Source organism: Rhinopithecus bieti, unplaced genomic scaffold, assembly GCF_001698545.2.
Source record: "Rhinopithecus bieti isolate Rb0 unplaced genomic scaffold, ASM169854v2 scaffold_6782, whole genome shotgun sequence".
Taxonomy (NCBI): domain Eukaryota; kingdom Metazoa; phylum Chordata; class Mammalia; order Primates; family Cercopithecidae; genus Rhinopithecus; species Rhinopithecus bieti.
Window position 1 is genome coordinate 1,617,787 of NW_016805866.1, and position 19,941 is coordinate 1,637,727.

At 40.5% G+C, this 19,941-nt stretch overlaps 1 protein-coding gene across 2 annotated transcripts in view; it reads left to right on the forward strand.

Moving 5' to 3' along the window:
* Window positions 1-773: 773 nt before the first annotated feature.
* Window positions 774-19,941, forward strand: part of TSHR (thyroid stimulating hormone receptor) — a 189,123-nt gene continuing 169,955 nt past the window's right edge. For both annotated transcript variants that reach the window (XM_017873847.1, XM_017873848.1), the window contains exon 1: window positions 774-1,253. In XM_017873847.1, the coding sequence (XP_017729336.1) occupies window positions 1,084-1,253 (170 nt within the window). In that variant the 5' untranslated portion in view covers window positions 774-1,083. The remainder of the gene's footprint in view (window positions 1,254-19,941) is intronic.

Consider the following 19,941-nt stretch of genomic DNA (forward strand, 5'->3'; position numbering starts at 1 on the left):
CAGCTTTTTCCTTCCTGTCCTAACCAAGTTCATGTAAAAGGAATTATGCAGTATAGAAGGAAGTGACATTCCTTTTATCCCAAGAGGAATAAGTGATTGAAGACGTTTAAGAAGGAAATAGGCACAATCTGATTTATGTTTGTAATGATCTTTTTGGCTGCTGTGCGAAGAACAGTGAGTATGCCACGTAAGTATTATTTTTCTTCCCATCCTCCAGGGGGGATACGGCTCAATAAAATTCCCAGGTCGACCAGAATTTCCGTACTGGACCCATTCAGGGAACCTGGAACTATTTCTGCCATCCCCGATTCTTCCCAGCAGATGGCCCCAAAGTCCAGTTACTGAACTGCCTCGCGGAGCCGCGGGCTGCAATGTGAGGCGGCCACTGCCGGTCGACTGCATCATGAGAGTGGCAGCTGGAGTTGGGTAGCAGCGAGAATCCTCCAGGGGTGCAGGGCGACGGCTTCGGCCGCACTGCGGGCTGGCCAGGGCTGCCTGCCCGTCTCTGACTCTCAGCAGAGGTGTCTCTGGCCAGGAGAAGCTGAAGTTCGGCAGGACATTGGTCCGCCCGGGGACAGTTCACTCCGCGGGGACTTTCTCTGGATAAGGAGTGCGTGCGAGTGGGTCCGAGGCAGACAGGGTGTCTAGAAGGCTACTCGCGAGGGAAGGTGGCTCCTTGGATTTAAAGACGAGGAAAGGAGGGGGAATCTAAACTAGGCTTTGGAGAGAACTAATGGGAGGGGGGCGAGAGTGGTGGGGGGCGGGCTGGAAAACAGAGGGAACAGCCAGGACTGGTGTTGTGTGTCAGGGAACAGACGGAGCGGACTGCGTGGGTCCAGCCAAGGAAAGTGAAGCAAGCAGGCTTGTTTGGGTCGAGGTTGCCTAGGGAAGCGGAGCACTTAAGTGCCTCTTTCCGCCCTTCTCCAGCCTCCTCTACAGTGGTGAGGTCACAGCCCCTTGGAGCCCTCCCTCTTCCCACCTCTCGCTCCCGGGTCTTCTTTGGCCTGGGTTAACCCGAGGTGCAGAGAGCTGAGAATGAGGCGATTTTGGAGGATGGAGAAATAACCCCGGGTCCCGTGGAAAATGAGGCCGGCGGACTTGCTGCAACTGGTGCTGCTGCTCGCCCTGCCCAGACACCTGGGCGGAAAGGGGTGTTCGTCTCCACCCTGCGAATGTCATCAGGAGGAGGACTTCAGAGTCACCTGCAAGGATATTCAACGCATCCCCAGCTTACCGCCCAGTACGCAGACTCTGTGAGTACCCGGGAGAGATCAGGGTCGGACCCAGAGACCAAGGGCACCTGGAAAGGTGGCCCGAAGTGCACAAAAGCAGCTCAAGAACAGCCCGAAGTAGTGTGTGTGTGTGTAGATGTGTGTGTGTGTGTGCTAAAAACTTAATCGCCCACACTTGGGAAGGTATCATTGTTGACATCCTCATTCCTAACACAGGAAAAGGTTACAAAACTTTGATGTACAATGACAGTGAGAGCTGTTCTTTCCAACATGCTGCTATTCTGCACTTTGCCTAACCCTGGTTGAATCTGTCTCCTTTGAATTAATAAGGATAATGGCATTTCAGGAACTGATCTTTTTGATCTTATCTTGGGTAATAAAAATTGCAAAAATATGTATTTCTCCTTTCTGTTTCTCTAGATGGGAGATTATCTTAGCAGTTCTTCTGATTCATTAAATTGTTGACAAAAGTTTAATCAGGGGCCCTTTTTAAAATGAACTGTCTATACAATATCTATGTTACTTACTCAAATGTGAACTGCCAGTGAACTAGTGTGTCCAGAACCCTGCTTTGTGATAGGCATGATAGAGGTACAAAGAAATGAAATTTCATAAAAGTAGAGTACATTTATCTGCATGTTAAATGTTACCAAATTAGAAACCTGATGTTAAATAGGATTATGCACACACAACCTGTTTCTTAACAGTAATTTAAATCAGTAATCATTGAAACTGTAGACAAATCCAAGGGAATAAAGTCTCTCTTGATTGGTTATAAATAGAACAGAAAGAAAGCATATTTAAACAACCTAGGCTGGTTAAATCCAGTTAAGGTAAGGAAGTGCAGGTTATTAAAGAAAATGTTGATAGATGAAAAGAAATGAGAAAGCTGCACCTCTAGATTTTCTCAAGAATTTAGCTCATGAAGATTATTTAACAGTAGATGAATATTTCAGCACAGAGATGTATTTTGTGCTCTGAGATATCATAGTTTCTCAGCACACCTGAATTAATTAGTTCAATAACCTCCAAACAGTGTGGTAGTCATTCTCCATGCTGCCACCACAGAATAAAATGTGTAAAAGGTTTAATAGCCTCTTGATTACACCTCTACATGGGTTGCTTGTCACCTCTAGAATAAAACTCTTTTGTGCAGCCTACCAGATCTTTCAAGACCTAGTCAAGTCTTTCCAACCTCATTGCTCCTAATTTCTCTAACTTCCCCCTCCTGCTGAGAAGAACTTCTGGCGCTTCCCCAAAGGTCCCTGCTGTTACAGCTGCCCTTGCCTTTCTTCCCACATTCTGTCCCCTCTGCCTAAAGCACATTTTCCCCGTTTCTTCACCTGGCTGATGCCTACTCCCAGATCCAGATTCTGGATCAACCCTGCAGGAAGCTTCTCCTGACCCATGACCTTTAGGCTGGGTGAGCTATACCCACTTCCCAAAAGCGTTCTGTGCGTGAACCTAACCCTAGTCCTTAGACATTGTCTGCTTTCTTGTAACTTGTTATTTATTTGCATGCCCACCCAAGCAGAACACAAGCTTCTCTAACATAGAGATACTGTCATTCAACCCTGAATTCCTGAAACCCTGGAACTACTCAGACACACACACAAAAAAGCTTATGTGAATAAATGAACAAATGAATATGCCAGGTCTCTGAATGTCCACTGTGTGTTGGAGAGAAAGAAATCCAAAGACATCACTTCTTCAGAGATTTCTTTAACAGTGGCAGAAATTCAAGTCATTGAAGAGAGATGTGGCTCTGACAGTGAAAAGAAACTAGTAGACATCCTGTTTAAAATTCCACCAAAAGTTGAGAAAGAACGGGTATAGAGAATGAGCAATGGAACAGGAGTCAGGAAACCAGCATTCTCTTCAGCCCTTCTTTACTAACCGTGAAATTGTGTAAGATGACTGATTTGGAAGGAGCCAAATTTCCTTCTGAGTAAAAGAGAAGATTCAACTAGGTGCTTTCTAGGTGATGACATGTTGCTGATGAAAATAGTCTGAGGGAAGGCACTGAATCACAAGAAGTAATTGGCTAAAGACAGTGGCAAGGAGGATCTGACCTTGAGACTAATGGAGAGTATGTTCTGAAGAATAAAGTTATTCTGAGATGGAAAAGAGAAACTTGATGAAAAGTATGGGTAAAACAATATGGTAGTCTCCTTTGAACAATGGCTACAACCATCTGCAACAGTAGAAAATGATTTTAAATCTTTTGGGGGCAGTAGAACTCTTCTGTTGAAGAAAAGCATATAAGAGAAGTTAAAACATGTAAAGCTAGCAATTATATTGTGTTTACTTATGGGGGGGCAGGTCCTGTTCTCAGCACTTTGCATGAAGTCACCCAATGAATCCTCACCAAATCCAATTAAGTAGGTGATGCTATTATCCTCATTTTATAGATGAGGACATTGAGACACAAAAATAAAATGAAGTAATTTGCTCAATGTTGCACAGCTTGTAAGTGGTAAAGTCAGGATTTGAAATATCATATCATCAACTATGGAGCCTGCACCCTTAAGCCACCACTCTCAGATGAAAAGTGTGTCTCACCATACCAGTTTTCCCTTGATGGTCGTAGGCTTTGGAGAAAAAAAGTCTGAAAACAAGTCACATTCAATAAACTCACTGATAACCTCAGGGGCTAATCGTCAGATAAAAGAACTCAGAAAGCAGGAGGTTAGCAGGGAAAGGAAAGAAGAAGGGAAGGAAGAAAGAGAGAGTGGAAGAGAGGGAAGGAGGACAAGAAAGACTAAATTAGTCTTTCTTGACAAGAAAGATCAAATTAGTCTTTCTTGACAAGAAAGATCTAGATCTTTCTAGACAAGAAAGATCTGAGTTATAGAAGGTATTCCCGGCTGAAATAAACTAAGTTTTTGTCATTAGAAAGCCATTCTGGGTGGTGACCTCTTTTTGGAATCTACTTAATTTATACTTAATTTATACTTAAATTATACAGAACCTATCATTGAGACATGTTCTCTCACAAGTTTTATATTATTCAGAGTGTACCTCTTTTTAAAGTTTTTGAAGAGCTTACACTGGTTTAAAATGTAAGGTATTTTGTTCTTATAGAGTTATTTGCATTACTTCTGCAACCTTCATCAAGATGCTGTATAACCACTTCTTAGACATTTTACAAATTATCATGGTACTGAGAACAACTCTTTCTAAACCTTATCTTCTACTCATAGATTATTGTTCCGAAAGGTAAACAGCTCTCTTGCCCTACTATCCATATCCCAGCCCCGTGCTCTTATGGATGGAGGGGAGACAGTTACGGACTGTGGCCCTCACTGAAGAAGTGATGCTGTATCTTTTCCTTACTCCTCCCCTCCAGAAGGGTATGATGCTTTACCTGAGCGGAAGGTGAGGGAGAGCTGGAATGCCTACTTCCCCCACTGCCAGTGGAACATTCTAGAATCTTTGATGTGTAGGTAGTTTGAAAAAAATAACTCTCTTCAATTGAAAATTACTGATTTAAGGACACTTAAATGAAGCAAGAGAATAAAATTAAAAATATAAGTGTTGGCATATAATTATAGATCATATTATCTCAAAAGCAAGGATAACAAGATTGATCCATCACCCTCTCTTACTCAGAAAGTTGCCATTTGTTGCCCCTGTGCATGAGAAGATCCTTCCTTCTCTGAATAAGGAGGTAGAAAGGATTTGACAACCATTCTGGACCACTCTATGTATTTGTGTGGATTCTTCCTCAAGAAAGTGCTGACATGCCTTACTATGTTCTTTTAACCTACCTGCTTTCAGTTTCATTATGACAGTAATTGCCACATCTGCCTTCTCCAACCCCACTGCCATCTGTGGTCTTGGGTTTATCCATTTGTGTGCCTTCAGATATGTTTCTGAAGGAGCTGTTGTTTTCAGGTTCTGTTTTTACTCATTTGCATTCTGCATCTGTGGCTCTAATTGATGGACTTTCCCAGTGTTTACTAAACTGAAGACAATCATTCATCATCTTTGGCATTTGTACCCTGTGTTCCATCTGTGCTGTTATTTACTCAGTATTTTTAAGTTGACTCACTTTTCTAACTGAAATTTATTTAGAAAGGTTACAAGTGGAAAATTAGCATGACTTGGTACAAATAAGAGGTAACCAGAAAACTAAAGACAGCAAAAACAAAAGTATAATTAAATTCTAGCTACAGACTATTGTCTGTGAATACACTGAGCTTACAGCTGCCTTGTCTTTGTTAAAAAGGAAGCAAAATAAGTGTTAATAAGTATTAAAGAGATAACAATCTGTCATGGTGTCCTTGGTAGTATTGAAAGGATGGAAAGACAATAAAAAAAGGAATTCCTCTCTCACTGTGTGATTCACTGTTATTTAATGCCAGGTGGGCACTCCACCTAAAATAATCTCATGTATCTCCAAGTCATCTTTGTTCCACACTTAAGGAAATGTGCATGTTTTGTATATTTCACAATGGTTTTAGTCACAATCAGTGGTTGTAATCTGAATAACAATTGTTTCCAACCTAAAGAGAAGCCCTCTGCTTCCACACTCACATGCTCCCCAAACACAGCCCCACACATATAAGGTGACTTCAGTTCATATATCCAGGCTCTGTGAATTATTCTCTTCCATTCTCTCTCTCCTCTCCCATACATATGAAACAGTGTTCTAAGAGGAGTGAAGAATTCTGACCTGAATGTTAAAGGGGTTTGATTTATTCACTTGAGATGAACATAATAATAGACAATAAAATTTGTCCATCATATATATATGAGAGAGAATATATAGAGAAGGAATATATCTATATACCTATATGTATATATATAGACAGATATATATATTCATATATATATATATATTTAAATCAGTCAAGGTTTCTGATGATAAGTAATAGAAAACCCACTCTGTTTAGGTTAAGGAAGAAACAACATTTTTTGAAAGAACAACATGTAATTTACAGAATTACTGTAGGACCAGGCTTTGAAAATAGGCCAAGGCCTATGGTGGGCAAGGAGCTGGAGCTACAGTGAGTCATCTGTTTAGGACAATTCCATGGGCAATATAGAAACCACAGCCACTGGACATCTCCAGTTTTGTAGCTGTCAGACTGTCTATGTGCTGCTGTCAATAAATTCCCAACCATCTCTGTCTCTTTAAATATCCTACCCGAGAGTGGTATCCTGTATGGGAGCACTTGATTGACTGGCAAGCCATAGCTGCTGTAGGTAGGAAGAGGAAGGAGATCACCTGCCTACTTTTGGTGTCTGAAGTAGGAGACGCAGGACTGGGTCCTTCTAATATTCCACACGATGGGGAATTCCCCATCGAAGAGGGGCCATATGCACTCTACATTGCTCATCATTTCCTTCATTCTCCAAATCTTTACTAAGGACTGACTATATCCCAGACACTGTGTCATACTCTGGATTTCATGGAGAACACCACCAACATGTCCCTGTCTGCGGGGATCTTCCATTCCTGCATAGTATGGGAGCTCCATATTAATCAAATAATTACATAAACACAGAGTTATAATTGTACACAGAGTTATAATTGTGTACGTGTGCTTGAGTGTGCTCTTAGTAGGGATGAGGGATACTTACTTAAACTGGGGTTCAGGGAAGGCTTTGAGCTACCTCCTGAAGAACCAGTAGGAGTTGAGTATAAGAAGTTTCAGGGGAGCAGGTAGAAGGTGGAGACATGGTATTCCAAGAGCTTTGAAGAATTCTGACCTGAAAGCTGAAGGGGTTTGATTTATTCACTTGGGATGAACATATTAATGGACAATAAAATTTGTTACTACTCCCTTCATAACTCGGTACAGGTCGAGGTGAATTCTGATGTCCTTGGGAGTAGTTTCTATGCACACACACAAAAAAAACAGTTAATGGGGGTAGCTGGCTTGGTAAATTAATATTTGGTTTGTTAAAGAAATAAATGTAAAACCTAGTTCTTTTTTGAGTTTTCTATGTAGTTATTATTTTATTTGGAAATCTAATCATAACAATTACTTTGAGAAGTATTTTATCATTTAATAATGTTTTAATAACTGATTTCCCATATAGTTTAATAAAATAATAAATAAATGAAAACAAATTTAATGTATTTTATTTTAAAGTACTTGAATGTTTGATGAAACTTTCCCAATCCTTAGAAAATTCGAAAACATCTGTTATATTAAACTTTACAAGTACCACGAATCCTACGTTTTTAGACAGCCAAGCTCTAAAGTGAGATCCTCTGGGTTGAATGCCTTGGTCTGCTATTTCCTAAATATGCTTTTGGGAACATTGCTTAGTTCCTCTGGGCCTCAGTTTCTCCATCTATTAAAAAAAAGGTAATAATAGTCCCTGACTCACCAGATTCCTGGGTGGTATGAATGAGTTAATACTATCAATGGATAATTTTCAAAGAAAGGTAAAATTGTAACTCTCATACACCTATAAATTGAACACATGTTAAAGATTTTAATTAACTCACAGATGAGTGTATATGAGTTGCCTAAGGTTGCCATAACAAAGTACCACAAACTGGGTGGCTTAGAACAACAGAAATTTACTCTCTCACAGTTCTGGAAGCTAAAAGTTGGAAATCAAGGTATTGGCAGGGCAATGCTTCCTCTGAAGACTCCTGGGACAAATCCTTTCTGGTTCTTCCTAGGGGCTGGTTACTGCTGGCAATCCATGGCATTCCCTGCATCATTCCAATTATTGGTTTTAGGCCCACCCTCATTCGCTATGGCCTCAACTTAACTCATTACATCTACAAAGATCGTATTTACAAGTAAACTCACATTCTGTGGTTTCAGGCAGATATGAATTTTGGGGGATGCTTCAACCCACCATAATGAAGAACCTGGTAAGATTACAACTGGTTTAAAGGATAGCCCACAAGCTAGACATATTTATAGATTAGGAATATCAGAGTGACTATGCAGAGGAAGGCCAAACTAGCTTCTTCCCCAGTCGGGGAGGGAAGTTCATAGAAGCTCTTCCATATGGGACAGAATTTACAATCCGTAGACAAAATTGTTTTGTGTTGCTACAATTATCTACAATCTAGAAAGGTGTAAAATAATTTCCATAGAATCAAACTGAGAAACTTGGAAGGGTGTACTCTAGTCAATACACAGCTTTTCATTTAAACACATTTTTCCCCAGTAATACATATAAAATTATAGAAAAGTTACCGCCTCCCAGTGAGTACTATACAGGTAAACTTATTAAAATCTCTAATTTCCTTTTCAACTTAAATCACAAGTCAAAATAAATTACTCAATTATACATTTTAAATTGGAATAGCAAGACCAATTTATTAGATATCCCAACTAGGTCAATAACTTCTGTTAATACAAATACTCAAAATACCAAATGTATATTGATTATTCTAAAACTCAACACAAATACATTAAAACTATGGGTCTGATTTAGATTCTCATTTCTATTGTTAACTCTAAATTTTCCCAAGCTAAAAAACGTTTATTAATTTAATAAATTCATCTTCATCCCCTAATGAACTCTAGGTTCCTTATGGAAACATCCACTGGTTTCCAGGTTCCATATATTAGGGTTGCCCTATCCAAACGGACCCTCCTCTTACACCTGTAGGGCAGAAAGTATCTTTTCTTTACCCATCACATGGTGCATGGCTGAGACCCCACAACAACAACAAAAAACAGATTGACAAGAAAAAAACAGTAAACAATTAAGTTTTACATGACATGGGATCCTTCAGTAATAAAGACCCAAAGGAACAGAGAAAACTATGTGTTTTTATGGACAGTCATACAGATTGCAGGACAAAAGGATATGATCGAATGGTAATGAACTGTGGTCAGTGGGGTGGATCTTAGCAAGTCTTATTTGTTCAAATTCATCTTGTTGTCTCTGTGTCTTCATTCCTTTTCTTCTGGTGTAGGAAGACCCCCCTCTGAAATGAGGGTCTTCCTACTTTAGAGGAAGACCAGAGAATTGTTTTACCACCTGATTCAGGGGAGAAGGGTGGGAAAAAGTGAGAGAGACCTTCTGCTTCTGCTGTTTTCTCAAATACCAAGGTGTCATATTTGGGGATAGAATGTCTTGAACCCCATTACATCTGTCATTCAAGTGTAGTTAATAGCATTCCTTTCACTCTCAAAGGTGTCCCAGTTTGGGGGCTAAATTACTAATATTAATAGATCTTCCCATTAGACCACGAAGTCCAGAGGCCTGTGGGACATGCTCAGCCTTGTGTTTCATTGCCGTAGGTGTGATTGTAGATAATTGTAGCAACCCACTTAAAAGAGGGTTGGTCTCAGCCGGGCACAGTGGCTCACACCTGTAATCTCAGCACTTTGGGAGACCGAGGCGGGCAGATCATGAGGTCAGGAGATCGAGACCATCCAGGCTAACATGGTGAAACCCCGTCTCTACTAAAAATCCGAAATTTAGCCGGGCGTGGTGGCAGGCACCTGTAGTCCCAGCTACTCAGGAGGCTGAAGGAGGAACATCGCGTGAACCCAGGAGGCCGTGGTTGCAGTGAGCCAAGATGGCGCCACTGCACTCCAGCCTGGGTGACAGAGCAAGGCTCTGTCTCAAAAAAAAAAAGAGGTTGGTCTCTCAGTACCACCTCAAAATCTGCAAGCCCCACATAGATAGTAGCAAAGCTCCTTCACTCCTTCAGTTAAGATTTGTAACTCTTTGGCTCTCTGAAGACACCTGAAATGCCTTTCTTTCTGGCTTACAGCAGGAGCCTATTAGCTGATCTGCTCTCACTTTTGTTCTCAACAATCTATTCTTCACACAGCAACCAGACAGATCGGTAAAAATGTACATCAGGTCATGTCCTACCACTACTCGGAACTCTCCTGGTTATCTCAAAGTAAAAACCAAAGTCCTTACCGTGACCCCAAAGGCCCTACTTGATCCAGATCGTCATTGTTTTTCTGATGCTATTTCTTATTGCTCTCCCTCGGTAATTCGGCTTTCATTTCACCCTCTTTGCTGGTCTAACACGTGTCAGGCTTCTCATATTTGATTCCTCCCTCTGGCTGGAACATTGTTTTTTCCCAGACATCTGTGTGGCTAATTTCCTCACCTCCTTCAAGTTTTTGTTTAATTGTTATATTCTCAATTAAGCCTCTCCTAATCACTTTATTTAAAATAGAACACTCCTGCTTCCAAACCAAAATTATCCCATAGCACTTGTCATCTTCTAATATACTACATAATTTACTTTTATTTTTTATTTATGTCTTTCTCCACAAGAGTCTTTATGTATTTCCCCATAAGAGTAAAAAGGAAACTTTTTATTTTGTTTTATTGTCATTTGTCTATTTTGTTCAGTTTATGAACTCCAAGTGCCCAGAAAGAGCTTGGCATTTAATAGGTAGTCAATAAATATTTGTCTAATAGAGGAATGAATGAATGAATAAGTGAATGGCCCTCAAGGCACTTTAGTGTCATTCCATTGGATCCCTCACACCCTTTTATGATTCTTTTTCAAAAAGTCCTTGAGTTTTATTGCTATGTTAGGATAGATGGAATTCTGCACTTATATTTTTCCTTATTATCTGGGATGTTTGTTTTTTAGATACTGAAATGACATCTGATGGAGTTCCCCTTCTTTCACTGCTTGTCTGGCCCTATGCTTACGTTACTAAAACCATGTTAAAGGCATTACTCTGAACAGCCACCTTCAAGGAATATTAATTTTACCAATGCTTCCTAAGCTTTCCAAATGTAGTACTCCTAGGGAAGAGGAAAGGAGAAGAGTTCGCTATGATAGCTGGGGCACCTAGAAGCATTCCAGAACAAGCAGGGCTTTCCTTCGAACTCTCCAGTTGTTTTGTTTGTTTGTTTGTTTTTGTTTTGTTTTGTAACTACCAAAAAATCACAAATAATTTTTACCAAGAAAATTACAAATTATTTTCTGTTATATAACTGTTTTTCATGCAGCTTCATATATACCTTCCTGAAGTATTTTTCTGCCTTCCTGGTAACATCCTTTTGAATTTGCATATCTTGACCTGAAGGGGTGACTTGAAGACCCAACATGCCAGGCACAACAGGCCAGAGAAGATGTTTTTGGGAGGCAACATTGTGTGTGTTTAAAAGTCCAACCTCAACTCTCAGGTCAGTTTTGATGAGGCCAAGCCCATTCAGACATGATATCAGACACCTACATCCAGAATGTCCAGTTATTTTCATCTGTGTGAACAAACTAGCTATCCTGGGCCCTAAGTCTATTTTCTTAGATCACCTCTGATGAAGTAGTAAGCATAGAAAATTCATAATGCATAAAACATATTGTTAAATGAATTAGTTTTGTCTAAATTTATCAGTCAATTTACTACAGTAGTTGTTGCTTTTTGTCCAGAGCTGAGAAATTTAAGTTGAATTGATCTATCTGGTTATTTCAGTGTTTCCTGGTTGTACAAAGTGTGTTTGTTACCCTTCCGACTAAGGTTTATTAGACAAAAGTTCATGGGCCTCTTAGGAGTTCGTGGTTGTGCTCTTAGGAATCTGTGGTTACGTGAAAATTTGGCCCCATCAGTGCATTTCTGAGACTCTATAACTTTCCTTAGATCTTCAAAGGTGTCGTTGACCCCTCACAAGTTAAGAAATTCTGCTTTGGAATAATTTGGCATTTTGTAAGTGTACTCACTATGACTCAATCTTTGTATTCTATTACAAACAACCCTAACAGATATATTTTAACAATAAATGAAAATCGCCTGACCTTTGTGTGGCAAGCTGGCACAGTTAGTTACTACTTGAGACCATCATTACGACAGTTACTACTGTTACTACTTGAGACGGTCATTATGAGACTGAACAAAGGAAGGAACATAGAAATGAAAACGTAAGACCAAAGAAACTGTTTTAAAGGACGGGTCCAGGGGAAGAAGAGCGATCTCTGCTTCTAGTGAGCAAAGGCAGCCCCTGAGCTTCCACAGCCCTTCGTATTTATTGGGTAGCAAGAGCAGGGAGGAGGAGGTAACGATTGGTTGGCTGCATAATTGATCACAGGTTCATATTGTTACTAACAGGCTTCAGACGTGCCTAATTGCAAGAAACACTGCTCTTGGAGTGTGACTGCCCTCGGCATCTCTTCTGGGTGGCAGATGCAGTTTGTCAGTTTGCCAACATTCTGCATTTATGAGAGCAGTTTGCTGTTTACCCATATAGCCTCCAGCGGAATAGTGAGTTGATCACGATCCTCACTCTTTCAGCCTGCAACACCTTTGAATGTGATGGTTTTTCTTCTGAATATATTATTATGGTGATTACTTTCTTTATGGCTCACACTTAGCCTGTCCCATGATAGGCTCTTCACACAGAAGTTCACTGAATGTTGCCACTTTTTCAAGTCAATAGTTGACAGATTTTTTTCAAGTTTCTAATGCCTACTACATGATGTTAAATTCTTCATACTGACTCTGTTTCCATTTTTACTGAAGCTGGTCAACATACTTAATTACTCTCTGCCTTTCATTACATTAATTAAAAAATAGCATTTGAAAATTTTTAGAATGAGCAAAATGGTCCCATTTGTTGAAAATTACAGATTGAGTTTTAAAGTGTTCCATTTAGATGTCAGACCCTACTTACTTGACTTCATTTCTGTGTGAACCTTTAAGAACATTTAGGGTATTCCAGAAATTTTCAAAACAATTTTTTGATTCCAAAACTGGCACTTGTGATTTTTAAGACATCTTATAAGTATTGTTCTCTTATATGAGGTGACAGGTATATGTACCCTGGATTTTTATGGCACAGCCCCATTGAAAAGACTTCCATGAGAATGTTCCAGAAGTTCAAATATTTCATCATCATTTTAATCTAAACTTCCCACATTACTTGTGCACCTGGAAAGAGCTTCCTTATGTCCAAATTTTTCTTTCAGAAAACATGATCTCTGTATTTATATGATACATGAAGCTTTTGGCTTATATTTTGTAGGCATTAACTTAATCTTACCCATGCCTATGTGTTCTCATAATTATGCAACTCCAGAGAGGAGACTGAAATTGTCTCCTCTTATTGCCAGGTACTGTCACTTTATATTTTTTTATTTCAATCTTTTTTTAAGCCAAGAAACTAGAAAGCTACTTTTAGGGAAGGGCTTTATACATGAGAATAAAGAGGATCTAAGGATGGGCATAAATGAGATACTCTTCCATGAGAAAGTCTTCAGTTTTTTCATGGAAGAGTATCTCATTTATGCCCGTCCTTAGACTCTCTTTTTTCACGATGTTTTACAATGGCAGTATTTCTGTCTCAACACCCTTTGCAGTTATTTCTGGGTTTGTGGACATGGTCTACAGATTTGAGATGACCAGAAATACTACCTCTAAACAGGTGGCATTTTATTGTAAAATGTTCTCCCTTCTTTCCTTTTTTATATTTTAAATAAGTATTTATTGACCACTTCTTATCTGGAGTAAGATAAGAAGCTATTAAGGATTTTGAGCCACATACACACAAAAGCAACACCTGACTTACTTTTTTTTTTTTTTTTTTGAGACGGAGTCTCGCTCTGTTGCCCAGGCTAGAGTGCAGTGGTGCGATCTGGACTCTCTGCAACCTGCACCTCCGGGTTCAAGCAATTCTCCTGCCTCAGCCTCCCTAGAAGATGGGATTACAGGCATGTGCCACCATACCTGGATAATTTTTGTATTTTTAGTATAGATGGGTCTTCACCATGTTGGTCAGGCTGGTCTCGAACTCCTTACCTCAGGGGATCTGGCTGCCTCAGCCTCCCAAAATGCTGGGATTACAAGTGTAAGCCACCCCACCCGGCTCTGGTCTGACTTACATTTTAGTAGGATCACCCTGGCTACTATGTTTCTTAATCAGGTGAGAGATGATACTGGCTTGAACCAGTTTAATTGCAGGGAATGTGGTAAGAAATTTCCTGGGCTTATTTTGGAGGTAAATCCAACAGGATTTTCTAACAGACTATGTGGAACTTTGAGTAAAAAAGAGGAGTCAGTGATATCTTAGCCTGAATTCTCCAGAAAGAGAGCCCATGTGAGAATTCTTGTTGGGGAGTATGATTCCAGGAACGGAAGGTAGGATGGGGAAGTGAAGCAGGGAGAAAGGGAGAGTTTGCTGCTGCTAGAAACAAATGGTTGCTGAAACCCCTGAGACCACCTGAGAATTCAGATGACTTGCATCTCAGGACCCTTGCTTTAGGAAGGAGGAAAGATAAAACATCTATCCATCAGTTCTTGGCTTCCATGAGTCAGGGAGTTAATTGTACTGACCTTCCAGGTTTCTTGTGCCTGGGTGATGACAGAATTTCCTGATATTAACAAAAAAAGTCCCCGGGTGGGAGATGAGAGGTGTGTGGTGCAGGGCTGAGATGCAGTACTGTTGAGTTTTACCTGTCTGAAGCTAGTCAGAGCTCATACAGAACTGGTAGCTGCAGCAGGGCTAGTATAAGAGGCATGCTGAGAGAATCTAAAATGATGTATAACAGGTATCCAGGGTCGGTTAGCCTTTGCACAACTCAGATCTGCCCAAACTTTTCATTATGTCTGGCTCCCATAATAAAATACAGGGCCTCTGATTTTGTAAGAATGAGATGTCCTTACTTATTTTTTTTTTTTACAAGAAAGGGGGATACAAGCCCCGTCTTCCACAGAGATTCCTTCAAGATGCAGTCTTGGCAAAGACATAATGCAAGAGGGTTTGTGAAATAAACTAGTCTGCCCTGCTGCAGCTGATCTTAAGGATGCCATTGATAGCCCTCGTCTGTCTTTGACTCCAATCCTAGATTTGTCTCACCCTTGCCCAGCACTCTGACTGGTTGAGTTGATTGCCTGATGGAAAGACCCAGACTTCAGCTCCAAGGGTTCTGAAAGCTTAGTTGCCTTGTTCTTGTCATATATAGCTGCTGTATTTTCTCCTTCACCATTATCCATCGGCTCAAAAGAACCAAGAGATGCCCCAGTGAATTCCCTGCATCCTAGACACACTCCTCACTCTTCCTAATGTGTAGCAACTGCCCTAGCTTCTCATGGTAAAGAGGTCTTAATATTCCTCAAAAGAGAAACTCCTTTATTTACCTATTTGTCCACTAGCATGAGGAGCCCAAACGACCAGGTGGTCATTATAGTATTAAGCTCCCTGTATTTTTTACTTGGAAGAAGTAATCTTTCTACTTAGGAACTAGTACCTTTAATTGGGCAGGAATAGACACAGGAAGCTCAAAATTGGAATGTCAGGTTACTGGGGTGATGGTGAGACAAACCAATTCTACCATTGCCCCTGGGTCTTCAGACACATGTATCATAGCTACATAGAACACAATAGCATATGTTGGCTATTGATTCAGCTCATACTCTTTCTTAGGTCAGATCCCCAATCCTGCAGGGCTTTGTCCCCAAGATGGCACCTTAGCTGAGTCTTTAATTCATTCCACCATTCTCATAGGCAGTCTGGTTCTTCATGACAGGGTACATAGTGAGACTAATGGATATAGTGTTCATATGCCCTTTGTTGCACCTTCTCTGCCATGAAATGCATCCCTTGGTTAAGGCAATGCTGTATACGTTTTCATACTGGTAGATCAGGCATTTTATAAACCCTTGAATGGTGGTGCTGGTGGAGGTCAGAGAAGGCCAAATACAAAGTAACCATGATGTTTTAAATGAATTACTATTTCTTACAGGGTGGAAAGGGTCCAGTATAATCAAACTGCCACCAAATGTCTGGCTGTTCTCTTTAAATAAATGTGCCTTATCAAGGGTGCAGCATTGGACTATACTGCAGAAAGGTTTGTCATTCACAGGAGAAGTATTTTGATTAGACTTGATGAAAAGGATCCCAAGCCATTGGGTCCATGCTTGGCTTCCATTCCTGTCACCATGGCCACTTCATTCATGTTCATTTCCCCAAAACTGGATGGCATTTATAAAATGAGTCATCTAGTCTACTTGGGTGTTGAGATTTGCCATAAACCAGAGTAATCAGTGGATACTCTCTGATGAGCATTAACGTGAGACACAAAGGTAGACAGAATTTGTTCCCACTCCCATAGATACATCCATATTTGTTTCCTAGACTTTCTTGTTCTCTGTTTTCCAATAGTATTCTTTCTAGGCCAGTGGTCAACCAGGTAAGTTACTTGCTACTTCTTTGTATTCCATGTATACCATTGCCACGGTTCTTTCTCCCTTCATACAAAGAGAATGATTGCTGTAATGCTCACAGATCAACTGACTGTGAAGATTTCCTTTCACCACTATCCTTTAGGGCCACCCTTGAGTGGGGCCGTAATGCAGCAGTAGTTCATTTTTTTGGTTGGCATTAGCTTGTGCCAATCTGTAAAGCAGACACCAACCTATGAACTCAATCAAGTGGTCATATGGAGCTCTCCATGAAGCCAGTTTCAGTGAGACTGCAGCAGAGATAAGTGAAGTGGGAGTCTAGACCACCTATTCATGAATTTACCTTCCCTTTCTAGACTTTCTTGATGCAGAATGTAAAATTTTTATAATAAAATTAATTGCTGCTGTGCTCACCTTATTTTATGACTCAGTAGAACTGATGATACCCAATTCACAATGGGCAGCTGTAGTCACAGAGTCACTTGGTGTCCCATTGAAGAGATCTCAGTCTCTACTAGGACAGAATAGCATGTCAGGAATTATTTTTCACATAAAGAGTATTTCTGGCCGGGTGCGGTGGCTCAAGCCTGTAATCCCAGCACTTTGGGAGGCCGAGACAGGTGTATGACGAGGTCAAAAGATCGAGACCATCCTGGCTAACACAGTGAAACCCCGTCTCTACTAAAAAATACAAAAAATTAGTCGGGCGTGGTGGCGGGCGCCTGTAGTCCCAGCTACTCGGGAGGCTGAGGCAGGAGAATGGCGTAAACCTGGGAGGTGGAGTTTGCAGTGTGCCGAGATCCGGCCACTGCACTCCAGCCTGGGTGATAGAGTGAGACTCTGTCTCAAAAAAAAAGAGTATTTCTGTCCTTCAGAAGGGAGATCCTTGCTCCAAAAGCTTAAGAGCCTGAGATTTGATTCTCTTCTTGGGACCTGTTGGCGAATCTACAGAACATCCTTGTCCAGGATGGGTATCTGTAGTGTTGTAAGACCTGCTGGGCTGAGCTGTGTGGCCCACATGGCAGGGAAGCTGGTATTTCAGCCTGAGTCTGTTATAGACTCTTGTAGGTCCTACCTGAAACCGGCAGCCTTCTGAGTTATCTGATAAATGGGAAAATGGGTTACACCTGCTGCCAAAAGCCAAGATGCCAGCAAGTGCTGCACTTCTTTGTAAAATATAGAAAGGGCAAGATACACCTATGTGTCCTATTCCTTAGAAGGGTTTTTTTTTTTTTTTTTTTTTTTTTTTTTTTTTTTTTTTGAGACAGGGTCTCACTCTGTCACCCAGACTGCAGTGCAGCCGTAGTTCATTTTTTTTTTTTTTTGGCTGGCATTAGCTTGGCTCATGGCAACCTCTGCCTCCCAGATAGTCAAGCAATTATCCTGCCTCAGCCTCCCAAGTAGCTGGGATTACAGGTGCGTACCACTACCGCCTGGCTAATTTTTGTATTTTTAGTAGAGACAGGTGGCCAGGCTGGTCTTGAACTCCTGACTTCAAATGACCCACCTGCCTTGGCCTCCCAAAGTGGTGGGATTACAGGTGTGAGCCACCACACCTGGCCAGAAGAGATTTTTTAGAATGCCCCAGAATAAGCATGTTGCTAATGGAAGAGGTCCCTGAATCTCTGTGGGATTTATCTGCTACCCCCTGACCTTCAGATTTCTTACTAGAATATCTAGGCTTCTTTCTACTTTTTGCCCACCAACTCTAATTAGCATATCATCAGGTAGCAGACCAGTACAAGGATGTGTGTAATGTCCAGACTATCCGTCCCCGCAAACTCTTATGAAATGGAGCCCCCAGGGCAAAGCAGTGAATCAGTATTGCTATTGTTCCTAGATAAAGGTTTACTACTTTTGATTCTCCCTATTGATAGGCATGAAGAAGAGAACACATTCACCAGATCGATAATCACATAGAAGGTGCTAGAAGGTGTGCTGATGTGTTCCAATGAAGACATATCTGGCACAGCAGCTATGATAGAACCTACCTATTGGTTAAATTTGTTAAAGTCCATCGTCATTCACCTTAATCTATTTGTTTAGGGTTTTTGTTGGTTTTGTTTCTTATAGAGGGCAGATAGGTGAATTGAATGAGGATATAAAGCAGCCACCATTCTGCATCCTTTAAGTCTTTCAAATTGACACTAATATCTGCAATTTATCCTGGGATATAGTCCTATCAATATAAGCTCAAACCTTGTATCCAATCATCTTTAAGAAATCTTGGATTTCTGTTTACTAGTTGACAGTTACTTTGGCAAATGGCCACAGGTCCCCTTTAGGAACGATTGGGAACATTAACCAATAATGCTTGTAGTGGTGTACTCTTCCACTATACTTCCTTAGGGGGATCCGGCGACACTTTTGATCAATGGATTCCTGGTTCCTGAGATATTAAAAATTTTAAAATATGTGCCTCTTAAGATGATAAAATATAGTAACTTGATGTGGTTACTATACATAGTACTAGAGGGAAGAAATTTCCTTAACACAAATTTTTAGATTTAAATTCATACCTTGAAGCCAGATAAATGAAGTATAAACTATGATTACAAAACACCTAGTTCTGCAGTGTTTGGATTTATGAAAATTGCCATGATTTTTATCTATTGTGAGTTATTAATGCAAGTTATTTTCATTACATTTTAACAGTTTTAGCTATAACATAAATTACATGGGTTTTTGTTTTTGTTTTTTTGTACTACCTTAAAAAAAACCTATCATTGTTCTGTGGAGTTTTTGGCTTAGTTATGTGTTTGTATCAACTTTGTGCCTAGACCCATGCTATGTCTTCACATATAATATCTCAGTGCTCACAGTGGTCTTCCTTGGGAAGTGTTTGACTCTCAGTTAGATACAGAAACTGAGACCCAGAAATGTCATCTTTTTTTACTTTTATGTCACAGCCAGTAAGTGAAAGAGTCAGAATTCAAATTCATGTCTCCTAACTCTAAATGCAAAGCTCCTTCTACTATTCCATAGCTATCTTCCTAAATCTGGTCTATTTTCTCTCTCTCTCCCTCTCCCTCCCCTCCTCCTCTCTCAATTGATGTGAAATTCACGCAACATAAAATTAACCATTTTCAAGTATACCTGCCCTTCAGTGGCATTTAGCACATTCACGATGGTGTACAGTCGTCACCTGTATCTAGTTCCAAGATATTATCATCATCTCAAAGGGGAGCTCGTGCTGATTAAGCAGTCATTCCCCATTCCCCACTCCTCCTAGCCCCTGGAAACCAGGAATCTGCTCTCCGTCCCTATGGGTTTACCTATTCTGGATATTTTATGTAAACAGAATCCTACCATATGTGACCTTTGTATCTGACTTCTTTCACTTAGCATAATGTTTTCAAGTTTCATCCACATTGTACGGTGACAAAGAGTATGGGCAATGAGACAAGTGACCCAAAGGGAAAACAGATGTAAACAGGCCTGGCTAAAGCTTGCAGCAATTTTTGGACAGGTTCATTTCTAACACACCAATGTAGACAGCAGCCCCATTCCATGCTCCAATACCTTATACCTTAGATACAAAAATCTGAACATCAAAAAATCTGTGTATTTATTCTCAGAGGCTTAGAGCTACAAAACTACTTTCCCATGTCAAAAGGTTTTAAGAG